Source organism: Kogia breviceps, chromosome 5 (genome assembly GCF_026419965.1).
Source record: "Kogia breviceps isolate mKogBre1 chromosome 5, mKogBre1 haplotype 1, whole genome shotgun sequence".
In the NCBI taxonomy this organism is placed as follows: Eukaryota; Metazoa; Chordata; class Mammalia; order Artiodactyla; family Physeteridae; genus Kogia; species Kogia breviceps.
Window position 1 is genome coordinate 101,248,802 of NC_081314.1, and position 26,750 is coordinate 101,275,551.

The following is a 26,750-nucleotide window of genomic DNA, read 5'->3' on the forward strand; positions in this document are numbered from 1 at the left end:
ATGTCGGGGCCGGCTCTGCCAGCCTGGCCTAGGCGCCCGGGAAGAGGACGCCTGGCGTGCGCCTCGCCCGCACTGAGCAGCGAGGAGGCGGGAGGCGGCGGTGGGAACGGGTTGGCGTGGTTCCGTGGCGTAGGAAAGTGCTGGAAGGTGCGCGCCGCGCAGCCCTCCCGCCGCCCTGCGCCGAGCTTCTTGCCAGCGCCAGCCAAGGCGTCTCCCAGACGAGGAGTCTCCTCTCAGTTTAGTAAGCGTTTGCCAACGTACCTTTTGGCCAAATCCCAAACTGAAAGAGATGTTGAAGACATTTTTTTCTATCCTCAAATTATAATCCGGGCAACAATTTTTTTTTGGGGGGGGGTGCAGCCCAGGAATAAAAAGCGGTTTCCTGTAAACTTCCATACTGAAACAAATACGTCTTAGCAAAATGACAAGTATACATACATGTATCTGTCTGTATTTACATATATGTATTTTTTTATGCTGCATAACTGTCCATTGTGTCGGGTAAGTACAGGAATTTTGCTCTTTCCTATCTTAAATACTTTAATTTTTGTAGTGAAGGCCAATTACTTGCTAAAACCGTGGCTAGGAGTTAGCAGGAGCTAAAGATGAATGATTATGTCTGTCCTTTAAAGTGCATTATAATCTTTTAAGAATGATAAGGTAAGTACACACATGCTATATTAAAAGAAACCGATTATGATTAAATATCATGAGGGATACAAAGTTCAGTGAGTGTCCTAAAAAGACAACGTCTAGCGAAGGGCAAGATGAGGTCATGAGGAAAATCTTTGCAAAGAAGGTGACATCTGAGATAGGCCCCAAAGGATGGGTGAGGTTTTAACCCACAGCATTTATAGGAAGAGGGAACAACATGAGCAAAGAATTAAAGAAAAGGGGTCAGATAAAAGCTTACAGTCCCTTCTAGGATAGTCAAGGGAAGACCATAACATTAAATGTAAAAGGTAACTTGGTGTTTTGGGGTGGACAGTAACAGGCTGACACACTGGGTCTTTAATAAACATTGAGTGAACATGAAAGAATTTGGGGAGGGCAAAATTAATCCGGAAGCAGCTCAAAGGAGGAGAGAAACCACTGTAACGGCCCAAGAGAGAACTGACCTGACCCTGGGGCAGAGGCAGTGGGAAAGAAGAAAGTAAACCGAAAGAAAACAGACCTGGGCAGCATTGCTAAGGCAGAATGCGCAGGTCGCACCGGGTTGGAGGTGGGCAGCAATGAAGGGGTCCCCAACCAGGCTATGGTTCGGGGCTGGATGACCATGTGAATAGGGATGCCAACTTCAGGTCACAGGGAAATCAGGGCAAGCAGACTGTTAGGGTCCCAGGAGGAAGAAATGAGGAAGGCAGGGGAGGAGGGAGACAAAGAGCTTGAATTGTTATTCAGTATTGATAGGTGGTACAAGATCCTGGTGCGGGTGCTAAAGTAAATATTTCCTTGTTTCTCATAAATGTTGTATTGACCCAGGAACTTCTTGCTGCCTTTCCCTCCTGCCAGTTTTTGAGTTTTGTTAAATTTTTTTAAAAATAAAAAGAAAACAGCTCCCCTGATGTATCTGCAGAAAACAAGGCTCCAGTAATCGCAGTTCCTCAGAAACCGAAATCACTTGAAAGATGCTCCAAATTAGATATTAGGCTTTCTCAATAAAATCTATTTGAATTTTTTTCCTTCCCACTAATATTTTATGTATAATAAAGGCCTTAAATGGCCATCCAAATAAATTCACGGCCAATATTATTTTTTACAAAATGAATTCTCCCCCTAAAATTATTTCCTGTTTCACTTGGTGTATAAAAATTCAAACTTCAAAATCATGGCTTCTGGAGAACTTAATATAGATAAATACGGTCAGTAGACTAATGTTACAAAATAAAGTTTTCTACGAAATGTCAAAGCAATCATACTGGTTTAAAAGACCACAACCCCCAACACACAGTCAAGAATGGTTATTTGTTAATATCAGTACAAAAAGTAACTTTAAATGCTCATTTAAATGTTGAAATATAAACTCAGTGTGGTCTATTAGGTTGAGTGATAGGACACTGCCACTGTTCTAATCAAACATAGTGTACCATTCACGCTGTGGAGATGACTAACCATGTTATGAGGACTCTCTGGAAAAGTCCACTGAGGCCAACAGCTATAGCACTAACTTGCTAGCCATGTGAGCGAGCCATTCCAAAAGCAGATCCTCCAGCTCCACATCTGGCCTTCAGATGACTACAGCACTGACCAGCATCTTGAAGGTAGTCGTATGAGTAACCTTGAGTTAGAAACCCCTCTTTCAAAGCCACTCCCAGATTCCTGACCACAGAAACAGCATTTGAAAAATGAGCCTTTAAGAATTTACACAGTTTACACTGCTCATCATAGGTGGAGAAGAGATTAAAATCCTTATCTGAGTCTCGAGCCCAACCTTTTGCTTTAGAAAGGGAGATCAGAAGACTCATCTCCTCAAGGCTCAGATGCACTGTCTACATCTAAAGATATAGAAAAAGATGAAAATGACAGATCAGAGAGTTCCCTGACTCATAAAAGGAAGAAAACTATTCCAAAGCAATTGGAAGGAACTATAAGTATAAAATAAAAATATGACGATGCTATCTTTTCCTTGGCTTTATAGATGTTCATAATTTACCTTATTGTGTCTTACATGCAACAGAACATTTCTGCATAGTAATATGATGCCAGTTAAGTTGTAACACCATTTTGAGACCAGTCATTCGGAGTTTTTAAAAAGGAACTGACGTTTTAAATGAAGATGTAATGAACTTTTGAGACGCCAAAAATTGTTTGGTGCAGCTTTTCAAACCTGAGGAGAAAAATCCGGTGAAGTATCTTACAGCATAACTGGCTGAAGAAGTGAACATCATAGGTGAGAGAACAGTAAAGCCTGGCAGAGTTTATCTCGCTGAATGCCTTCTAGAGGAAAAGTCAGCAAAAGAAACCATGGCACTGCCACTTTTCAATGTTATAGTAATTCATCAAATTAAAGATTTGACTGCAAACTTTAAAACTGATCTTTTCTGCAGAACTGCACTTTTGCCTTAGAAATGGATAGATCTGCTGACTGTCTGGACTTGCTATTTTGGTTGTGTTCATCAGGTATCAGCACCAGCTAATTATCAAAGATCTTTCATATGAATACTTGACAACAAACAAAGAGGTGCTGAATCGGGGTTTCCCTGGTGGCGCAGTGGTTAGGGATCCGCCTGCCGATACAGGGGACACGGGTTCGAGCCCTGGTCCGGGAAGATCCCACATCCCGCGAAGCATCTAAGCCCCTGTGCCACAACTACTGAGCCTACGCTCTAGAGCCCGCGAGCCACAACTACTGAAGCCCGCGCACCTAGAGCCCGTGCTCTGCAACAAGAGAAGCCACCGCGATGAGAAAACCGCGCACTGCAACAGAGTAGCCCCCGCTCGCTGCAACTAGAAAAAGCCCATGCGCAGCAACGAAGACCCAACGCAGCCAAAAATAAAATAAATAAATTTTTTTTAAAAAGAGGTGCTGAATCATTTGAAGTATACAATAATTGTTTTGAATCTCATCATTTATCCTGTAACAGTTGTGTTGACATTTGCACTGATGGTACTAAAACAATGGTGGGTAAAATTGCTGGTGCCTTACAACAAGTGAAGGCAATGGCAACAAAATGAACTAGTCATCATTGTATTCTTTACCACTACCCATTTGTAGAAAATAGGGGGAAAAGGAGAGAGAGAAGCCAGTTTCACTTAAGAAAGTCATAGATGAAACAGTAATAATTACTAACTGTATTAAGACTTGACCCTTGAAATATATATCTTTAATATTTTATGACAATTGTCTGGAAAGGCATTTGGTCTACTAGGTTGAATGATATGATATGACATTGCCATTTGTTCTAATCAAATACTGTTTGAGTTGTGAACTGAACTAGTCTCTATATTTTATGGAACACCAATTTTACTTGACTGACAAACTGGTTATTCAGATTTGGGTATGTATCAGTTTTCGGGTTTTTTTTTTTTTTTATGAACAAAGCAAGCCTGTCAAGAAACAACTGACAGTATTTATTCCCAATGATAAAATTCAAGCCTTCAAATGAAAATTAGAATTTGGGAAACTTCTGACACCCGAAGCTTGAGAGCTTCCCAATATTAGAAGACATTTTTGATGTGGTCAATTGTGATATGTTACCAACAAATATGATTTTTTCTGTATTATATAATGAAAGGCAGCAACATTACAAAATTTGAGTAACTCAATAGAGTAATATTCTCCAAATGAACAATGCAAGACCTTAAAAAAATCACACGTGGGTAAAAGATCCATTCAAGGTGCAAGAGAGACCAGTAGATATTAATGTATCAGAGTACAAAAGGTTCACTGATATGGTTTCAGATTCCATAGTGCATTTGTCCCTTAAGGAATTACCACTTATTTTGGTATAATATTAACAAAGAATATCCACAATTATCTTAAGTGACTATTAAAACAGTTCTTCTTTTTCCAACTACATAGCTGTATGAGGACAGATTTTCTTTATATACTTCAACCAAAACAACATATTGCAACAAATTAAATGCAGAAAAAGATTCACTCTGTTTTCTATAAAGCCAGACCTTAAGAGATTTGCGAAAATGTAAAACAATACTGCTCTTCTCACTATTTTTTCTAGTTTAGAAATTACAGTTTTTTAAATAAATTAGTAAGTAATGATTTTTTATTTTATTGGTAGGATGTATACAATATATCATTCAAACTAATAGTTCCATATTGGACCAACAATTGTTGAACACCTGACTCCAGAACCTTCCTCTCTTCTCCATTTCTATTTAAACTGTCCAAGACAGGACTTAATCTCTCACCTGAGCCAGATGATTGCCCATCTAGCCTATCCACCTCTAGACTGCCATCAGCATGCCATATATACACCCAAATCTAAAAATTCCTCAAATCTACTTAAAGATCCTTCAAATGGCTCCAATCATCTTTAGCATCGAGTTCAACCTTCATAGGATGGCAGGTGTCCAAGCCCTGCCTTCCTCACAAGCCTCATTCATCTTCCTCATTACTTGCAGTATTGCCAAACTGAATATAGTTTCTCACATATCTGGGACTTCGCTTCCACTGTTCCTTCTGTACAAAATGCTCTACCCTTCCTCACCTGGCCAATTCACACTCATCTTTCCCAAGACTCATTAATATACAACACCCTGGAGCCTTCCCTGACCCTCCCTCCTCCCCACCCTCACTCTCACCCCCAGACTGGCAAAAGGGCCCCTATTCTGCATCCACACACAGACTTCCATCATAGCTCTTAAGCTGTGCTGAAATTATCCATTTGGGTGAGTCTGTCTCTTCTGTTCCACTATAAATTCTGAGGATATGTACCCCTTGTAAGTAGCAAACAACCTTTTATGTAGTACACATTTAATTGACTGGTAGAAACAAATGTAAATGCTTCCAAAATTACTTATGTGCAACACCACAGACATCAAAATAGACACTTTTGCCCCTGAATTAGAATCCCTTCATTCTCAGCACCTGGATACTATAAAACTATTTCCTATATCTTACAAATATAAAAAGCTCAGCTCTCTTTGCCCAGGATTCTTTGGTTCATATCAACTTTGTAAAGAATGTAAAATGCTTTCAGGAGCTTTCAAAACAAATATATTATGTAATATATTGATTTTTTGGTGCTTTCTCTGAAAAATAATAATGTATTATCTCCATAGTAATGTAAAACACTATTTAACATCTCAGGAAACATTTAAACTTCTGGGTATTCGTTTTTTAATGCAGAGGAACAAATTAGACCATATATTTTTAAATTTCATTTATTCTTCAATATGATAGTGCCCTCTAAATGGCAGGTACTTTTCTAGGCACTGGGGCACAGTAGTACCTCAGACAAAAAGTCCTGTCTTTGTGGAGCTTATATCCAGAGGTATAAACATTCTGGTCATACACTCGGATGCTATTACTGAGATACATATACTCAGTTCTACTGAGACTCACATACTTCCTAGAAAACCTACAACATCTGACCTACCGAGCTATGGTGCAGACAGCTGTAGTTAGTAAGAGCCATAAACTGCTTCCTTACAAATGATGTCACACATTATTTTGTGTGTTTTTGCCTGGGAAGATGAAAAAATTATCTCTGGAAATAGTTTCCTAGGTCCTGTTTGCAGCAAATTATTAACATCTGATATCAAAGCACAGTATACCCTTATATTTCTGTTGAGGAAATTTCTCAAAGCAGGTAAATATACCTGTCTAGTAACCTAATCATTATGAGGATGAATTAGCAAAAGATATGCACATCTTGGAACACTCCTCAGTGCTGACAGAATGAACTTGTAACGCCTCTAAATACTGTAGGTACAGTATGCCCAACTTTGCATATTACGCACCAATTGTGTCAAGGCAAAATTAATGCTAGAGTGTCCCTGCAGACATCTCTCTGGAGCTTTTTCTTGCCTAAAGTACCTATGAAATGTGCCATGTACCACTCTGTCCCACAAATATTTTCTGAGTAGCTATGATGTCCATGATGTAAAGTAACTCCACTGCTTTCCAGTAGGTACCCAAGGCCTGTCCTCTAATGCATGGGCAGAAGAGGCTGCTTGTACAAAGCCAGGTCACACAGCTGAACATCTCAATCGATTAGATGCCCTGTAAACAGAGGTTGAATCACAGCAGTGCTACAATACCCTGAAATACCTTCCAGTCTAGCAACAGATTGAAATCCCAGTATGTAAACTGGAAGACAAATTTGTCTTCCCCCTTTTTTTTTTAACACTTCATTTCCAAAGAAATGAAAATTTTGTCCATTGGATTCGAGGAAATATTCACATACTATAACTGTGTGTATGAGTTGTGCAAAATCATATGCTATATATGATGGAGTAACGTTCAGTGTTGGTCTGAAGGGCTAGCTGGTATACTACAGTCTCTGATAAGTAATTATCCAAACTCACATAAAACACCCACATGAAACAAGTGCACTCTCCTAAAATTCACCCTTAGAGTAAATTGTTCTTAACTCATGAGGGTGTTTCCTGGTTTCTATTTATAATAATGAACTTTATCCATAATAGACACACATAGAAATATAAGGTGAGCTTTGTCTAAAAGGGCAGAGAATTACAAGTTCTGTGGTTGCTTCTGCTTTCTCTGCCTTGTTGACAATTCAGATATTTCATTTCCACACATACAAAAGAAACCACCGTCATATATACTGGATGGGGAATATTGTCAATTCTTGCCTGCCTTAAAGGTTACTAAAATCTGAGCTGCATGAAACAGAATGGTGAAGAAAGAAGAGTATCTTCACACGACTCCCCTTTTTCCTCTCCATTTTCCTTTCTGCCACTCTTTTCCCACACAAATCTATAGACTCCAGATGGTAACACATAGTCCAGAATTATCCTTCCCTATATATCCTTCTACTGTAAAAAAACTTCCATCCTCTGGGAAGTTAGCTCAGCTTTCAGGAAGAAAATGCTGATAACCGAATCACTTTGCTCTGCACCTGAAACTAACACAACATAGTTAATCAACAATACTCCAATATAAAATAAAATTTGTTTAAAAAAATAAAATGCTGATAAACTGATTCACATTGTAATATAAATAAATAACTTTGTTACCTTTCGTGGGAATAATTACTTTCTAAAGAGAAAAAAAATCTGAAGGCAATTAATTAAGCCCAAAGGACTGAACGTTTCATAGTTGAATAATTATGCAAAGAAGATTTTTGAGAGAAAAACCCTTCACTCTTTGTGTAAGATATTGGCCCATATGCATCTGCAAAGGCGTGAAGCTACGAATCTTCCCAGCATTATTCTACTTTCCTTTAGTTAATGACGTAAACCTTCTCTTTTCCCAGAAGAAAAGGTTAAATTTGAAAGGTGGGTTAAGTTGAGCTTAATGCCTTGTTAATATAGAAATAGGATACCATACTTCTAAATGCTCAGTACACAGTTGTTTAAAAAAACATGTTGATTGCACAGATTTATATGTTGACTTATCTTTTTCAAAATTTTCAGTCATAATCTTCTTTTCCCTTCCTTTTAAAACACAGGTGACACGTTTGTCAAATTAGATTAGGGCCTTATATGAAGAAGAATTTTATCAAGAAGAATTTTTCTTCTAGAACTTTTCATTCGGAATTTAAAACTTCAAGTTTGGGGGCTTTTGTTGGGGGAGGAGTTGGGGGGCTTGGTTTTTTCACATAAGTCTACAGGGATTTATTTTGAATTTCTATAAACAAGGACAGTAGTATGTACCAAATAGAAAGACTAATTATAAAAATGTTTAAGAGCTGAGAAGAAGACATTAACCTAGACCATGTACGGGAGAGACATCATTACCCCCCAAAATAAAAAACAATTATAGACCCACAACATAATAATACTTTCATTTACTGATAAGGTTAATAGTAACTACACCATGTACTGAATACTATGTTAGGTATTTATATATACTTTATCTCTTATGTAGTTAATGCCTGGGAGAATGGCCAAAGATTAAGGTGAAATACGCAGTTATGAAATTTTCCCGACCACCATCCACTTTAGCAGACAAAATATAACAAACATGGATTGCTGTGAATTGAAAGGATAATTTAACATTGGAATTCTTTAATGAGGAAATCTGAACTCTCAGTTACTAAAAGACTATGCAAATTTCATATAACATTAATGACAATTATTCATTCAAACAATCACCTCACCTCCCCCCAAATTGATTTTGCTTACTACTATGGCCTGCGGGCCAAACTGGCCTATTGCACAGCCTGTCTCTTAAGAATGGTTTCTACATTTTTTTAAAGTTACATTTTAAATGGTTATATAAGTGCTTACATAATATCCTCTATCTTGTCTCTTAGTCCACAAAACCTAAAATATTTACTATTTGGCTCATTACAGAAAAAGTTTACGAACTCTTGCTTTAAACAAAAGTGCTCAGAAGCACTGCAATGTCATGGCTTTGAAGCCTGCAAACTCAGCTCTAGCACTGACCAGCTGTGTGTTTTGGGGCAAGTCCTTCATCTCTGAGCCTCAGTTTACTCACATATAAAGTGGACTATTATTATCTAAATCAAATTGCTAAGACCAAACGAGGTAATGTACAATGTGTGTAAAGTATCTGACACATCCTAGACACTTCATGTTAGTTCCCTTCCAGTTCCCATAAATTATTATGACCACTGAGTGAGTCTCCAACCTACTTGTATGTGTATGGCTGAGAGAAGCAGGGAGAACAGATTACATATTGAACAAAAACTTTTCATACCTTTTGTCTGCATAGCATTTCCCCACAGAGTACTTTCCCACTGTGCAATCCAACTGTTAGGAAGAAACTCAATGTATTTTTTTTTAATAATAACTGTAGAAGTTGTAGGTCAGAAAACTATTATAATGAACAAAGATACACTAAATTAGACATGAGGTTCAGTAGACAGATTCTCCTGTTAACATCCTTCCACTTTTCTCTATTTCCAACAAGCATGCTCAAATTTCATCTCTTAACCTCATTCTGGATTACATGTTGCCCTGCAGAGTTTCTTCTTCCCATCAGCCTACATCATCCTATACAGTTTAAACATTCCATAAATGCTAGCAAACAGGGTCTGGGGGACCAAAAGACCAACCTGTGATAAAGAGTAGAGGATAGATAGAAACAAAGTCATCTTTTAGTTTCATGTGTTCTGTTCTAACTCTCAGAATCTTTGACCAGTGATTCTCAACCCCTTTCTTCCACCAGCACACCTGAGAGGTATGATATACTTCCACCAGAAAGGTTTTCTCTGGCCACTACGATTTTCAAAATGGGGTTGTATGGCCCTTGAAAACACCTCCCCAGTGATTGTGATAGACCATTAAGGAGAAATTCCGGATCTGTTGGACAACTATTGCTTTAAATTACTTTACCCAATAATTCTAGTGCCATAGAACACTCTATGACATAAATCACAGCAAGATCCTTTTTGACCCACCTTCTAGAGAAATGGAAATAAAAACAAAAACAAACAAATGGGACCTAATGAAACTTAAAAGCTTTTGCACAGCAAAGGAAACCATAAACAAGATGAAAAGACAACCCTCAGAATGGGAGAAAATATTTGCCAATGAATCAATGAACAGAGGATTAATCTCCAAAATTTACAAGCAGCTCATGCAGCTCAATATCAAAAAAATAAGCAACCCAATCCAAAAATGGGCAGAAGACCTAAAGAGACATTTCTCCAAAGAAGATATACAGATTGCCAACAAACACATGACAGAATGCTCAACATCATTAATCATTAGAGAAATGCAAATCAAAACGACAATGAGATATCATGTCAAACCAGTCAGAATGGCCATCATCAAAAAATCTACAAACAATAAATGCTGGACAGGGTGTGGAGAAAAGGGAACCCTCTTGCACTGTTGGTGGGAAGGTAAACTGATACAGTCACTATGGAGAACAGTAGGGAGGTTCCTTAAAAAACTAAAAATACAACTACCATACAACCCAGCAATCCCACTACTGGGCATATACCCTGAGAAAACCATAATTCAAAAAGAGTCATGTACCACAGTGTTCATTGCAGCTCTATTTACAATAGCCAGGACATGGAAGCAACCTAAGTGTCCATCAACAGGTGAATGGATAAAGAAGATATGGCACATATATACAATGGAATATTACTCAGCCATAGAAAGAAACAAAATTAAATTATTTGTAGTGACGTGGATGGACCTAGAGTCTGTCATACAGAGTGAAGTAAGTCAGAAAGGGAAAAACAAATACCGTATGCTAACACATATATATGGAATCTAAAAAAAATTTTTAAATGGTCATGAAGAACCTAGGGGCAAGATGGGAATAAAGACACAGACCTACTAGAGAATGGACTTGAGGATACGGGGAGGGGGAAGGGGAAGCTGGGACAAAGTGAGAGAGTGGCATGTGCATATATACACTACCAAACGTAAAACAGATAGCTAGTGGGAAGCAGCCGCATAGCACAGGGACATCAGCTCCGTGCTTTGTGACCACCTAGAGGGGTGGGATAGGGAGGGTGGGAGGGAAGGAGACGCAAGAGGGAAGAGATATGGGGACATATGTATATGTATAACTGATTCACTTTGTTATAAAGCAAAAACTAACACACCATTGTAAAGCAATTATACTCCAATAAAGATGTTTAAAAAAAAAAAATTCTAGTGCCTTTTATACCACTCAGACTACCTGAAAAAGAGGGACTAGATTTAACAAGTGTCTTCACCTGTATGAAATACAAGCAGATTCAGGTTTACCTTTGATTATGATTCCTTAGAAAATAGAATTAGGGTGGATTTGGTTTCAATGCCTAGCCTACCTATAGCTGTATTTTATGAGACACCATACCATAACCAGCAGCCCTCCTGTAGAAAATTATACAGAAAGGCGATAGGCTTACGTTTGAATGGACTGTTAGCACCCACATAGGTACAATGAGAGGTGAATTTTTTAATACAGGTGTGATGAGGAAAAGGAAGAGAGATCTGAGAGAAACAAAGGACTAGACAAGTAACCTTAATGAAAATTACAACAAAAAGAGTAGATGCAAACAGATAATCTGATAAGAGTAACCAGATTGCTGAAACACCTGGATTTTTAAAGAAAGTCACACCTACTTTCTCATAACGAGATTCTACTGCAGAGAAGGGACTATGTGATCATGATTTGCGGAAAGCAGAATTTAAGGAAAAACAGAAACAAAGCTAAGTTTTTAGCCTGTATATTTCAAGAGTCTCAAATACATGCGTCTGTGTGTTCATTTATCTAAAGATATTTGTTAAGGAAAAAAGTTTTATTTTAAGAGAAGATAAAAAGGCAATATCCAGCAATCTATCATCAGTTTAAATTCTATTGGACAGGACTTCCCTGGTGGCACAGTGGTTAAGAATCTGCCTGCAAATGCAGGGGACACAGGTTTGAGCCCTGTTCTGAGAAGAACCCACATGCCACAACTACTGAACAAAAACAGTCTATGCCCTCATGGAGCTTACATTCTACTGGGAAAGACAGACAATAATAAAATAGCTATACAAATATAAAAGGGAATTCCCTAGTAGTCCAGTGGTTAGGACTCCATGCTTCCACTGCCAGTGGCCAGGGTTCTATCCCTGGTCAGGGAACTAAGATCCCGCAAGCCGCATGGCATGGCCAAAAAAAAAAAAAGAAAAAGAAAAAGAATAAGAACATTTAAAATTTAAAAATATATATATAAAGCCAGGTTGTGATAATATGCTGTGAAGAAAAACAAAGCAAGGCAAAGGGAGACAGCCAGAGACTCTATTTTAGCCAAAAACGTCCTGGAAAACTTCTGTATTATCTTCCAAACCTATGTGATGGCAAAGCAGTTTGAGACCTGAGCGTTCTTGTCTCCTGTCTGTTTTGAACTCTGAGCAAGCTTCCCCACTCCCACAGGTTCAACTCTGACCTGTATTAAAAACTCCAGATTCCTATCTCCAGCTCTGACCTTTTCCTCTGAGTTCTAATTCCAGGATGCCAAGAGTATAATCGACAGAACAAAAACCGAACTAGCTCCCCCTTGGCTCCTTTACTCCCCACCAAAAGACTATCTTCATTTTTCTAGAACTGTCTAGAGGACTTAATGTTTTGTCTCTTTCTGCTCCTTTATTCCACTGTTAAAAAAAAAAAAGTACTGGGCTTCCCTGGTGGCGCAGTGGTTGAGAGTCCGCCTGCCGATGCAGGGGACACGCGTTCGTGCTGCGGTCCGGGAGGATCCCACATGCCGCGGAGCGGCTGGGCCCGTGAGCCATGGCCGCTGAGCCTGCGTGTCCGCAGCCTGTGCTCCGCAACGAGAGAGGCCACAACAGTGAGAGGCCCGCGTACCACAAAAAAAAAAAAGTACTAAAAGTTCCTTCTCCAAAATGCTTCCCACATATCCTGTAGTCCTCATTCTCACAAGCATCACATTTAAAAGCAGCTGGAAGTTTGTTTGGGAAAGCCCTGCTCGACCACAACTGGACCCTATGACCTCCCATATCAAAAGTAAATCCCTATGCGTCGTTTTCATACCCTTCAAAATGCAGCTGCCTCAGATCTGTTATGGACTGAATTGTGTACCCCCAAAATTCATATGTTGAAGCCCTGGTCCCCAGTATCTCAGAGTGTGATTGTATTTGGAGATAAGGGCCTTTAAAGAAATAATTAAGTTAAAATGAGGCCATTAGGATGTGCCCTAATCCAATCTGACTTATGTCCTTATTAAAAGAGAGACACCAGGGACATATGTGCAGAGGAAAGGCCATATGTGCACACGTGAGAAGGCAGCCATCTGCCAGCTAAGGAGAGAGGCTTCAGGAGAAACCTGCTGGCCCTTTGATCTTGGGCTTCCAGCCTCCAGAACTGTGAGAAAACAGATTTCAGTTATTTAAGCTGCCCAGTCTGTAATATTGTCATGGCAGCCCTAGCAGACTAATGCACTATCCCTTCATAGTTCTATCTACTACTCAACATGCAGTCTTACAAATGATCCTGGAAAACACTACACTAATTCTTGTCCCAAACTTTTATCCAAGCTAGAATTCTTGCCTGTAATATTCTTCACCCCTTCTTAAAAGCACAGGGTTTTGAAGTCAAACAAACCTAGATTCAAATCCCAGCTTCATTCACTTAACAGCCATGTAGCTTTAATTAATTTCTCTAAGGCTCTGTTTTCTCATCCATAAAATGGGTACATCACTGAATTCAGTCAGTATGTAGGTTAAATGAGGTAGTGTACATGACATGCCCAACACAATACCTGGTACACAGCATACATTCAATGGTGATAGTTGTAGTTGATATTCATTTTTCAAAGCTCCATTTAATACCAGATTGTTAAGCATTCTGGCCTCTTTGGACCACCAGCCCAACTTGAAGAGAATATAGAAGAGGAGAATCATGGAGTCAAGCTTGGAGCCCAACCCTACAGGGCCAGATGCCACCTGAGAATATTGGAGTTAATGTGATAAGCCACAGGGAGCCAGTCAGGGTTTTTGAACCGAGGAAAAGCATGATCGAAGCCATGCTTTAGGATGGATAAAGTGACAGCTGTGTGTAGATGATCAGGACAGACACCATGCAATATTAGAGGTGACAGGTCATAAAGAACTAAACTTGAGTGGTGCTTATAGGAATGGAAAGAGGGGAGAATTGTTTAGAGAAATATTTCAAACATATAGTCTACAAAACTGAACACTGAAAGGGAGGACAGAGTCAGAGGTCACCCCAAGAAAGGCCTTGAGATTGCTAGAGTGCTAGCACCATGAACAGAAACGTGGAGGCTGGGTGAAGATGCAGGAGCACAGGGGAGGCATCGAGCTTGATTTTAACCCTCACATTTCATTCCCTGTGCTTCTCCTGCCACTGCATCTCACCCCATATCTGCAGTCTGATCAGGTGCCCTTCTCTTCCAGTAAAACTGCAAGAAGGGATTTCAGAATTAATTTACACAAAGATATAAACGGTAACCTTTCTTAAGGGCTAATCTTCATTTTAAGACAGCCCCCGCTCCAAAGATGAACAAGAAACGTGGATAATTGACAAACATAAGTGAGGCATGGGATGGAGATAGCATGTCCTTTAGCAACTATTATCATTACACATTCCACCTCCTGCTGCTATGAACACTTTGGCTGCAATCTGGGGCCATCCCTAGATTTTGACATTAGTGTTGTGTTTAAGAACCACTTTCTTGGGCTTCCCTGGTGGCGCAGTGGTTGAGAGTCCGCCTGCCAATGCAGGGGACACAGGTTCGTGCCCCGGTCCGGGAAGATCCCACATGCCGCGGAGCAGCTGCGCCCGTGAGCCATGGCTGCTGAGCCTGTGCGTCCGTGAGCCTGTGCTCCGCAACGGGAGAGGCCACAACAGTGAGAGGCCCGTGTACCGCAAAAAATAAAAAAACAAAAACAAAAAAAAAGAACCACTTTCTTATCTTAATGCTGGATGCTGTTCAACATTGCAAAAAAAAAACAAAATTGTTTTCATTGGCTGTTTAAAAGCTGAGAAACATCAGCACAGAACAGCAGGGCTGGGAAGGTCCATGATACATCAGCATCGGCCATCCTTCAGATAGTTCCAGTTCCTCTACCCTGACACTAGAGATGCCAAGGGTAAATTCGGCAGCCTTGCCCAGTGCCCGTTTTCCATCTCTCCAAACCTTGTCTTCCACCGCTAATTAAACCCACCTCCTGGACTTCTCTGGTGGCGCAGTGGTTGAGAATCCACCTGCCAATGCAGGGGAAACGGGTTCAATCCCTGGTCCGGGAAGATCCCACATGCCGCGCAGCAACTAAGCCTGTGCGCCACAACTACTGAGCCTGTGCTCTAGAGCCCACAAGCCACAACTACTGAGCCCGCGTGCCACAACTACTGAAGCCCGTGCGCCTAGAGCCCATGCTCTGTAATGAGAAGCCACCGCAACGAGAAGCCCACGCACCGCAACGAAGAGTAGCCCCCGCTCGCCGCAACTAGAGAGAGCCCGTGCACAGCAACAACTTAGTGTCTCCAAGTATCCAGAAATTGCCATTGTAGAGATGATATAACATCTAATTGATTAGCAGGTTTTTGAGAAGTTTAATTTAGATATTTGGTATCATGTATAGAGAATGTAGCATTACCATTGTAATGGTAACACAACCATGACATAGTTTATTTTTCTACCTGGTAAAATGACATATGCAGATTTTATAGAAAAACTCCATAATTTTTCTTATTACCTGGAATTTAAGGAGCCTTATAATTTTGCTACTCAGAGTGTGGACCTTGCAACATCAGCATCACATGGAAGTTTATTAAAAATGCAGAATTACAAGCTCCACCCCAGACTGACAAACAGAATCTGTAATTCAATGAGATCGTGAGGTAATTCTTATGCACATTAAAGTTTGAGAGGGCTTCCCTGGTGGCGCAGTGGTTGAGAATCCGCCTGCCGATGCAGGGGACACGGGTTCGTGCCCTGGTCCGGGAAGATCCCACATGCCGCAGAGCAACTAAGCCCGTGAGCCATGGCCGCTAGGCCTGCGCATCCAGAGCAAAAAAAAATAAAGTTTGAGAAACACTGCCTTAAAAGACAAATACCATCCAAGTAGATTTATTTATTACTCCACTCATCCTATACTATGGAGCCTATAGGAAATGCAAACTGGAAAAGAATCATGCAAAATTTTTTAAAAAATCTCCAGATACAAAACATGCAAGTTTCTATCCTGGGGCCTACCCCCTCAAAGAAGTTAGTTCAGGCAGTTAACTCACTCTGCAATAGCAGGGATGGTTGAGAGCAGGTGAACGGGTTTGCCAGATGCCCGCAGCTCCTCTCTTCAGAAGCAGTAGCAGAGGGCCCTTCACCAGAGGTGTGATTAGGAATGTTCTTCCAAGCCTTAGCTTTTCGGCATGGAAGAAAACATCCTGACAGGAGCAAGGTGAGCAAGCAGCAGGGTTCCCCTTTCTTTATAATCCCAGCTCTTGTGTCCAAAAACGACTCAATAACTAAGAGGCTGCCTCTCCCCAAACATTAGCGCAACCACTCCCATTAATTCCACCATATAGCTTCACTCTTTGAGGTCTGAAAGATTTTCCCTGGGATCTTCTTAAAATATGAAGGGTTATGGTGGTTATCAACTACCCTAACTAACTACCAGTTAAAACTGAACAGGGAGTAGATGGTAGCCAGGTGTGAGCTAGGGAAAAGGAAGGACCCTAGGGAAATCAGAGCCCTGGAAAGAGGCTGACCTCTCCCCATTGTACCTCCGCTAATATCCCAGTGGCCTGGTGGCAAGGGCACCGGCTATGGGGACACAGCCCCTCAGATTCAAATCCAAGCTCTGCCACTTACGATCTGGGGGATCTTGAACCGTCGATCCCTCTGAACCTCAATTTCCTCATCTAGAAAATAAGACTAATTTGCCTGCCTCAGATGCCATTATGAGGGCTGAATGAGATCCTGCTTGTCAACTCCCCAAACGAGTGTTTAATAAATGTTAATTCCCCATCCACTAGCTCCCCCAAGAAGCAGTAGCGTATTTTCATCCACTTAGTTTGGAAGGAAAGTGTTTTACCTCACAGACAGTCCCAAATTCAAGGAACAGGAAGTGCTTTAATCAGAAACCACGTATGCAAGCTTTAATGACGGGCTTCACCAAAACTGTAGGGGGCATGATGCTCTCTGAGCCTGTTAGAGATTACATAACCCCGAAACTGCCAGTCAGCAGAGAGGTGAATTCCCCTCTTAGATGTATGCATGCGTCCTCTTCTCATGGAAAAGAGTGGAAATTCAAAATGGTTAAAAAGATGCTAAACCATCAAAAAAATCTTAGTGCACAAGAAATCACAGTAAAATGCCTATAAAGTTCATAGTAACTTTGAGGCAACTTCAAAAATTGATTAAGAGATCCAAGAATCATAGAAATTTTAGAAACTGCCCACTCTGACTACATCAGTCAAGGCCCAGGTAACATCTGGAATTAGGAATATCCACCTTTCTCACCATCAGGAGTTCAGCATCAGGCCAAGAAAGCCAAAAGGTGAAGTCAGCCTCCTGATCTTCCTATTAACCTGGGGGGAAAAATCAAGAGGCCACCAGATCAATGTCAGCTAAGAGCCAAAAGTAAATGGTTTTCTCAGCAGCAGTTCACTGTGCAACTCAGAATATTTAGAAAAGCCTCTCTCTCAGTAGTGCTCTCCACAGCTCTTTAACTTCTGAGAGGGTTTCTTTTGGTTCCGGACTTCTTTCAGGACAAAGTAGAATGAGAGAGGTTTGCCTCAACTTCCTCAATGAGGAAAAGTCTGTAGCTGCACAACTAAATCATACTGAGCATGGTCATCACCTCCATGCTGGGAAGGACAGTGCTAAACGTTTAACACGAGGTTTGTTGAGCGCCCACCTTTTTTTTTTTTTTTTTTTTTTTTTGCCATGCCGCATGGCTTGTCGGATCTCAGTTCCCCGACCAGGGGTTGAACCCAGACCCCAGCATTAAAAGCCTGGAATCCTAACCACTAGGCCACCAGGGGACTCCCGTGCACCCAGCCCTTGTGCTAACTCTTCCCAGACTGTCTCTCCTATAGCCTCTGTACCCTACCCAACTGTGTCTTTAGCCAAAGCAAAGTGATGTTATAATGAAGAGAGGTGGTAGATCACACATTGTACTCTGAAGCCAAATAAAAAGACTTTAGGGTTATCTGAATGTTTAAATGATCTGTGTGGTTGATCTCCTCATCTATCAGGGATTGTTGAGGGGAATGAATAAGGCTTTGAAAATTTTCTCCTCTTTTATTGTCTAAACAACCTACTGACAGGAGATGCAAAAAAAAAAAAATTATTCCACCTGATCAATAATGTATTTCTTTAGATGCCAGATTTAAAGTGAGGGAATATATATTACAAAGTGCTTATAATTTATATAATAAATGTCATCCTCTGAGACACCTCCATCCCATACGGCCAGTTCACTAATCTTCCTGGAGACAATCTCAATCCATCCTACCTAGAAAGGCACTTTTATTCACAGAAAATCCCAGATTGTAATAGATCTGGGGGTTCAGCCAAGTCATCAAACTTCAAGATTTCCTTTGTTCATACAATGGTCTTGTAATACATGTCTTCCATCTTACAAAGGTAATATAAGAACTACATGCTATACAACATTTTGATCTACTCAGATATATTTTTCCATAAAGATATAGTTCTATGCCTACCCTTGGTGAGAAAGTATACCTCTAAGCCCACACTCAAACTTCCTGGGAGATTTCTACCTAGGAGTATCAAAGGCTACTTCACTGGCTAAATAAAAGTTTTTACATTAGATTTATGATACTTTCATCACCCATCCTACCAACCTCTTCCATCAGCATCTTAGTCTTTCTGGGCCTTCAAGGCGAGCAGACACAATTCATAGTCATTCGCAAACTATAAAAACATCCCAAATTTTCCTTCCCCAAAATACTGCCCCCTAATATTTTTCCCCCAAACAAGTATGATCACCCAAATATCAGAAAGTGACTCCAAAGTAAAGAATCTGAATATGGGAAAAGAAAAAAAAAAAAAGCATTTAAGATACTTTTTCATACTAAATATCAAATAATAAAAATATACCTTTGTGTTTGAAGAGTCACGTCATACAAATACGTAAAGGCAAATCAACTGTTTCCAGCTGTAATCAGCGATAATAACCCAAGTACGTGAGAGCATGAGAAAGATGATCAGTTTCCCTTTGAGGTTACGTGAGAAGCAGCAGCGACAGCTAAGCAGCCTTTTTCTCTAAGAACTCGCCGGCGTCTGACCTCTTGGCAAGAGAAGGCCAGGCCCTCTCCCTGGCCCCCTTTATAGCGTTCGCTTGCTGCTCGCCGCTCTAGAAAGGGATGGGGGCAGGGGACGCTAAGGACCTGTTTCCTAAAATACAGAATACGGTCCAACTCTCATTCGAAAGGGGCTGCGTGGGCACAGAGGAGGGGCAGAGGAGGCGGGAAGGGAGCAGCAAGGACTTAGTGCGTGGACTTTTTTTTCTGCACCCTGGAAATTCCCAGGCCAGAAAGGTACCGACCCTAGTTCCGGACAGTCCCCTCAAGGGTCGGCTCCAAGACCTGGACTGGAACCGCGCAGAGGAATCAGAAGCAAATCTGTAAACAAAACGTGTTTTTTTAGGGATGCCTTTTTTAAACGTCTCAGTGAACTTACTGCCTGCTTTGGCCTTGCCCCCTCCTTACTGAGATTGACCTTCTCTGCTTCTTTCGCTTTTTCTGTAGAGCCTTTAATTGCGGGGGCTGAGGAGGGGGATGCTTTCTACAGCGCGGCTTTTCAAATATGGCAATCAGAAAGTAGTGTCTCCATCGTGTGCCTTCACTGACAAACTAAAGGACAAGGAATCTGCGATGTAAATAAAGCAGTGGTCCCGTAATATGAAGATTACATTATTTTCATGTGGGGTAAATTTAAACAGAGAATGAACCATTGCGCAACAGTGAAAGGATGTCTTCTACGACATTAGGTTTCACTGTGGCTTCTTTCTCTTTTGGGACACTTTCGACTGTCATCTCTGTACTGCTTCCCCTCCCCCCCCCCGTCCCCCCAAGGCAGTCTTACAATCCAGCTTTAGAATTAGACAGGAAATGTCTGCCTTTCCAATAGGAATGGGCATCTAGACCTAAACACCAGAAGATCCTTAAAACTTTAAAACAGCAGACGGTCCTACTTAAAAGAAGCCTGACTTCCTCTCATTTCATGCAGAATATTAAAAAGCAAAATGTAACACACTTAAGTTCACACGTTTTCTAAAAAGTTAAGCTGTAAGTGCACTTCTGAGACAAAGTGAACTTGAAGTGCATTTTGTGCCCTTCTACCTCCTGCATCCTATAAACTGATGCCCTCAACAACCCTCGGATTTTCCACCCTCACCCCCGTCCTCCCCCAGAATTCCTAGGCGCCCCTAGTACTCTGGGACTGTGGTCTCACTTTCAAAGAGGAAAAGAGCGCTTTCCAGACCTTATTTATTTATTGCACACTGAGGAGTCAGGCAAATGCACTCCACTGTAGACATAAACCCTGGAGAGAATAATGTTTAACACAAGAGAATGAATACACTTGGATTTCTGGCATGAGCGACTAGCTAATCTTTAAAAGCTGAATTTACCCAGATCTACAAAGATAATGCTGAGCAGCTTTTTTGGGGGGGTGGAGGGGGGAATGGAGAGGGGAGGTCTTATTTCTGTTGTTTCCCTTGGACGTTTATTTCCTAGTACTTTCTGGGTAACTGTTATTTCCTTTAATAGGGCCCAGAAGCAGACTCACCTCTGGCTTGCAACACAGGGATATAAAGGCTTACCATACACATTCTTGGCAAGCGCCCAGATGTATCAATCTGAAACTTAATACCTGAAGCTGGGAAGTATCAGTCAGTTGGTATTTAACAAAATGTTGGTTGTTCAGAAAGGTAAAATGGATCATATTGGAACAACAAACTTATATTTGCTAAAGAAAAGTTACTCTTAACTTTTAAAAATATAATTTTCATAGAAGAGCCTTATTATGGATACTCCCTTTCACAATTAGCATCAAATTAATCATTTAAGTTCTAGAATATGAGGAGATCCACTAAATGAAGTTAATGATGTCATTCCAAACTAGAAATTGATATTTAACCCAATGAAATTAAATATTAATCACCATTTTAATATTTTATTATAAATCTAAATGGCCAACCTATGTAAATAATGATATCATTTAGCTAAACTGTTAGGCAGACTTTTATAATTAAGTCATGAAAACATAGAAAAATATTTGTATGTTAAATTTAAAACCACAGATAAAAATTACATGACCTCTGTGATTACAGCTATGTGATTTAAAAAACCTAGAAGAAAATAAACCAAACTGCTAATGCTCATCACAGATGATAGAGTTACGGATTCTATCCATAGATTTTCTTTTTCTAGATTTTACAATATGTTTATTTAATATCCTTTACATTTATAATGGAAAATATATTTAAAATAAACTATATTATTTGGCTGGCATGCTAATAGTCACAACTCTGTGATATTGGCTTAAAATAAACTTTCCAGAAGAAATTAAAATATTGTATCTAATTGTTCTGAGAATGATTTAGGTAATATTCCAAACTCTACACTTAGCATTTTTTTTAACTTCCACACGAGCATAGAAAAACACATTAGAAGGATAGAGTGAATGAGAATACTTTAAGAAACTATGTCATCAGATCTTTAGGACATGTCACTAAATCAAAAATTAACGGGATGAGATCATGAGAAATCATTTGCACAAACAAGTAGTACCACTCCAAAACTCTGGAGAGGCAGTGGAAATTGAAATTCTCCTGGGAAGACATGACTCAGCCTCCTCCAGTGATCCTTGAGTAAATGCTCAAAAGTTCTTTCATAAAAAATAAAACCTCTTTACAAAGTCCAAAAAGTTCTACTTGAAAAGGGCTATGGACTCTCACATACCTTAGTTCAAATCTAAACTCAAGTTCCTCATCTATAAAATGGAGCTATTATCTGCACTATTAGACCATGATCAGAATTAAATGTTATGGGAAAAGTTCCTAAAATGATAGACAAAAAAATATTATTTCCTTAGTTCTATCTTCCCTCTGTGTTTCTCAAAATGTAGAATACCATCACAGCATCAGAACTCCTGGGCATTTGTCACTAAGATTGATTCCACAATTCCCAGAGGCATAGCCCCTAATTCTGCATTTTTATCAAATATTCCAAGTGAGGGACTTCCCTAGTGGCGCAGTGGTTAAGAATCCGCCTGCCAGTGCAAGGGACACGGGTTCGAGCCCTGGTCCAGGAAGATCCCATGTGTCACAGAGCAACTAAGCCCTTGTGCCACAACTACAGAGCCTGTGCTCTAGAGCCCGCAAGCCACAACTACTGAGCCTATGTGGCACAACTAATGAAGCCCACATGCCCAGAGCCTACGCTGAGCAACAAGAGAAGCCACCACAGTGAGAAGCCCACGCACCGCAACAAAGAGTAGCCACCGCTCACCGCAACGAGAGAAAACTCACACACAGCAAGGAAGGCCCTACGCAGCCAAAAAAAAATTAATTAATTTTTTAAAAAACAAAAAAAATTCCAAGTGATCCTTAGACACTAAAGATTAAAGGCCATTAAAATTAAGCCATCTTAATATATTTAACTACCTGCTCCACTTCAGACTCAGAAAATAATTTAAAATCATATTTATTTATTTTATAAACTTGAAGGTGGCCCTCAAGGCTAGGAAAGAAAGATCTTAAACTTTCTGTTTTAAGTTAAAAACCCAGATTCTTTGACCCATTTTTCTAAGGGTGTATTTTTTCATGCTTTAGGCATCTGTCTTCAACTCTAAAGCCTCCTCAGTTTCTTTACATGTTCATTTAGGGATAAACAAAAGTATATCTATTGTAACTCAAAAAGAAAAGAGTACTTACTAAATGGCACAAATTAATTTAAAATTAGTTAAAATTAATAAGGTAAAGACAGTCAAGTAAAATTGATAATTCAATTATTTTAAGAGAGCCAATAGGAACAGCACCTTTTACTTCCAAGCATGACAGAATGTATGTACCTTATGCCCAAATCAACCCATCACAGATTTCAATATCTAAATTTAATTTTTAATTAGATTTTAATTTCTAATTTGGGTATGCAATTCAAAATAACCTCCAAAAAAGAAATACTCGAAATGGATGGAAATAATTTCCACAACTTTATAACAAACAATAGCAATCTTTACATAAAAGTCAATTCTTAAAACCCTCAAACTTCAGAAGGCAAAAATAAATTTTTTTTAGATTTTCCGCTTCCAGCTCCAAAAGTGGTTATTTTAGAGTAAGTATTCATCCTGTAAAATTTAGCTGAATCAGATAAGTAGCAATTACCCAATGCAAATATCAATTCAATGCACAGATTTTATATATACTGCTTTCATATTTCCCTTTTGCTTCTTTCCTAGATAAAAGCTGGACACTGTAAATATTCTCATTAGAAAGTTCTGACCAAGGACACTGGCCTTTTCAAGTAATCCAGAAAAAACTGGATCATCAAGAGAAACTTCTAAGACACAGCAGTCTTCAGCGTGTTACAGGAGCCACTGATTACAAGCCTTGGGGTTAATTCACTTCCCGCTGAAGATGTACCAATTACGCTATTCATGTAGATGTGCTCAATTTCCTTTACCAGACAAGATACAAACACTCCAGTGCCAACCAAACTTGCCCCGTCCACTTAGGTCACAACATTTTTCACACTTTTCAGCACAGTATCCCCTCCCCTCCCAGGAGAAGCTAGTTCAAACACACTCATTAGTATCTTTGGTTACAAGGGCAATATAGTGTGTAAATGCTGTTAATAATCGTTCCCCCATGGATAAGTCAAGATGGGAAAAAATCCTATAGGTAGATATAAATGTAATCTGCATTTTCTAAGCTCCTTACAAGTCATTATATAAAGTCCAGCTCTTTTTTAAAATTTTAAATACATATCAATGGCAGCCATCTCTCCATAGCGCCACCCATAAACTTCCCGTAGTGCAGGTGATAGAGAAGGTCACTGAATGTGATTCCTCCAGTCCCCTGCAGGGCAGACTAACTCTCCAACGGGCACACAAAGGACAAGAACATGTCCAGTTGGTTCTTCACAATAACTTCATCTGGATGTAGCTTGTGGGGCAGATAATGGGCCAGGGTCATCTCCCAGGCATCAACGAGATATACTCCAACTCCTGAGAACATCTTCCGAAGGATGGTGTCCAGCTGAAAGTTATACCAGTCGCTGTTGAAAAGGCTCACTTCAGGTCCCAGCTCTTGGGCATTGGCTGTCCGGATGACTACCACAGTCTTAGGGCTTCGATCCAAGAGCTGGACCACGGCTCGACGGATGTTCCTGAGCCGCCGGATATACACTTCCAAGGGGAAGGTGCTGAAATGAGACCACACAGCTATGGCAACCACTGTGTTCTTCCCTCCCACGATGCCATTCAGCTCATTCGCCACATAACGGAGGTCATTGCTAAAGACGGTCGTGAAGCGGATCGGTGGACCGTGGCAGCGGTATTTGAGCAGGATGTTGTGCTTCTGGTCCACCGCAAGGAAGGGACCCACATTCTTGGGGCTACCCAAGTTAAACTCCACTAAATCTGAAACGAGGAAAACTCAGATTCATAAGAATGTTTAAACCAAGCGATATATTTTGATTATTCTTTAGTTAGTGGCTTCAAAGAGCAATTTTTTTAAATAAAACAACAAAAAGGTACAATACGAATGTAAAGGAAACACCTATTTCACTTCACCTTGGCCCCCTTGGCTTCAATGGACCTTTATATTTTAACATTTATTACTTAAATCACTCCATAAGCATGACATTACAAGTAATACCGTCAGCAATTGATTCTAGACCTGAGAAACAAAATAACCTGTTTACCTCTAATTATTAGGCCAAGAAATCTTCCTGTTTGCACTGACTGTTGAATATCTAAACATCGATTTGGCATTTACACATTACTGTTCTAACAGAGCAATATTATTTCTTCCAGGTCAAGAACTATAACTTCTGCTTTTTTACAAACACATAATAGTGACCAAATACCTCTTTTTGAAATAAGCAAAAGAAAGAAGCAACCATGCTTCTTTTGACTTTCAATTTCACCCTATGGATGGAAAACCCTGTTTATGTCTTAGAAAACTTCTCTCTCTCTGTCAGAACAAACACAGCAGCACAAGTTAGAATTCCCTTCTTTCCCTCTACTTTATCTAAGTTGTGTTTCCAAGTCCTGCTCCTCTGAAGATCCCAGGAATCAATAATTATTCTCCCTTATTACTCCTCAAAAAGGCTGTACAGGGCTTCCCTGGTGGCGCAGTGGTTGAGAATCCGCCTGCCGATGCAGGGGACACGGGTTCGTGCCCCTGTCCGGGAAGATCCCACATACCGCGGAGCAGCTGGGCCCGTGAGCCATGGCCGCTGAGCCTGTGCATCCGGAGCCTGTGCTCCGCAACGGGAGAGGCCACAACAGTGAGAGGCCCGCGTACCACAAAAAAAAAAAAAAAAAAAAAAGGCTGTACAATTCATCACTGAACATTTACCCCATGAGGAAAGAGGGTCTGTCTCATATCCCTAAATATTCCTATAAGTGCCTTATACAGACCAGATTAAGTCACGCTTGGCAGCCAAACTGAATTCACATTTCCTAAGCACCTGTTCCGGCCAGCACTATTGTGCTACAAGCCAGCAATGCAGGACTTTGCTGGCGGTCCAGTGGTTAAGAATCCACACTTCCACCGCAGGGGCCATTGGTTCAATCCCTGGTCAGGGAATTAAGGCCCCTCATGGCACGGCCAAAAAGAAAAAAAAAAAAAAAAAAAATCGAATAAAAAAATAATAAAATAAATTAGAATAGTTTCCCAGCTTTAAAAAAAAAAAAGCCAGCAATGCTCAGATGGGTAAGTCACAGTCCTTGCCCTCAAGGAGTTTACAGTCAATTCTGAAGAAGTACCATCAAACTGTAATTGTCTCATATTATTTACTCTTAAGGGTTAAAGTCAAGGTTTCACTTTTTTCTCCATGAGTTCCCAGGCTCCTCTTCTAGATTCTCATACCTAATTCATTACTACGTAGCATGTGGCCCCACTTAAATTGAATAAAAGCTCAATTAACCATTCTTTCTTTTGATTAAGATCAAGCCCAACACAAGGCTTTATAAAGATCTGTCTGCAAAGGGTAGGGTGGAAAATGCTCAAGACACGCAATGTGATCATTGCTATGAAAGGAAATACCAAGCTACGTCATTAGAACTTAAGAATCAAGCAACTGGGGCTTCCCTGGTGGCGCAGTAGTTAGGAATCCGCCTGCCAATGCAGGGGACACGGGTTCGAGCCCTGGTCCAGGAAGATCCCACATGTCACAGAGCAACTAAGCCCGTGCTCCACAACTACTAAGCCTGCGCTCTAGAGCCCGCGAGCACAACTACCGAAGCCCATGTGCCACAACTACTGAAGCCCGTGTGCCTAGAGCCTGTGCTCTGCAACAAGAGAAACCACCGCAATGAGAAGCCCTCGCACCGCAACAAAGAGTAGTCCCCACTCACCACAACTAGAGGAAGCCCGTGCGCAGCAACGTAAGACCCAACGCACCCAAAAATAAATAAATAAAATTAATCTATTAAAAAACAAGAAAAGAATCAAGCAACTACAGGCTC

The 26,750-nt window shown here is 40.4% G+C and overlaps 2 protein-coding genes across 14 annotated transcripts in view; both read right to left on the reverse strand.

Moving 5' to 3' along the window:
• Positions 1-19,473, reverse strand: part of NFKBIZ (NFKB inhibitor zeta) — a 31,014-nt gene extending 11,541 nt beyond the window's left edge. Inside the window, exon 1 of the mRNA XM_067034718.1 lies at positions 19,149-19,473. The gene's annotated coding sequence lies outside the window, so the exon portion shown is untranslated. The remainder of the gene's footprint in view (positions 1-19,148) is intronic.
• Positions 19,474-23,153: 3,680 nt separating this feature from the next.
• Positions 23,154-26,750, reverse strand: part of NXPE3 (neurexophilin and PC-esterase domain family member 3) — a 52,916-nt gene continuing 49,319 nt past the window's right edge. For all 13 annotated transcript variants that reach the window (XM_067034725.1, XM_067034727.1, XM_067034722.1 and 10 more), the window contains one exon: positions 23,154-24,695. In XM_067034725.1, coding sequence (XP_066890826.1) covers positions 24,145-24,695 — 551 coding nt within the window. In that variant the 3' untranslated portion in view covers positions 23,154-24,144. The remainder of the gene's footprint in view (positions 24,696-26,750) is intronic.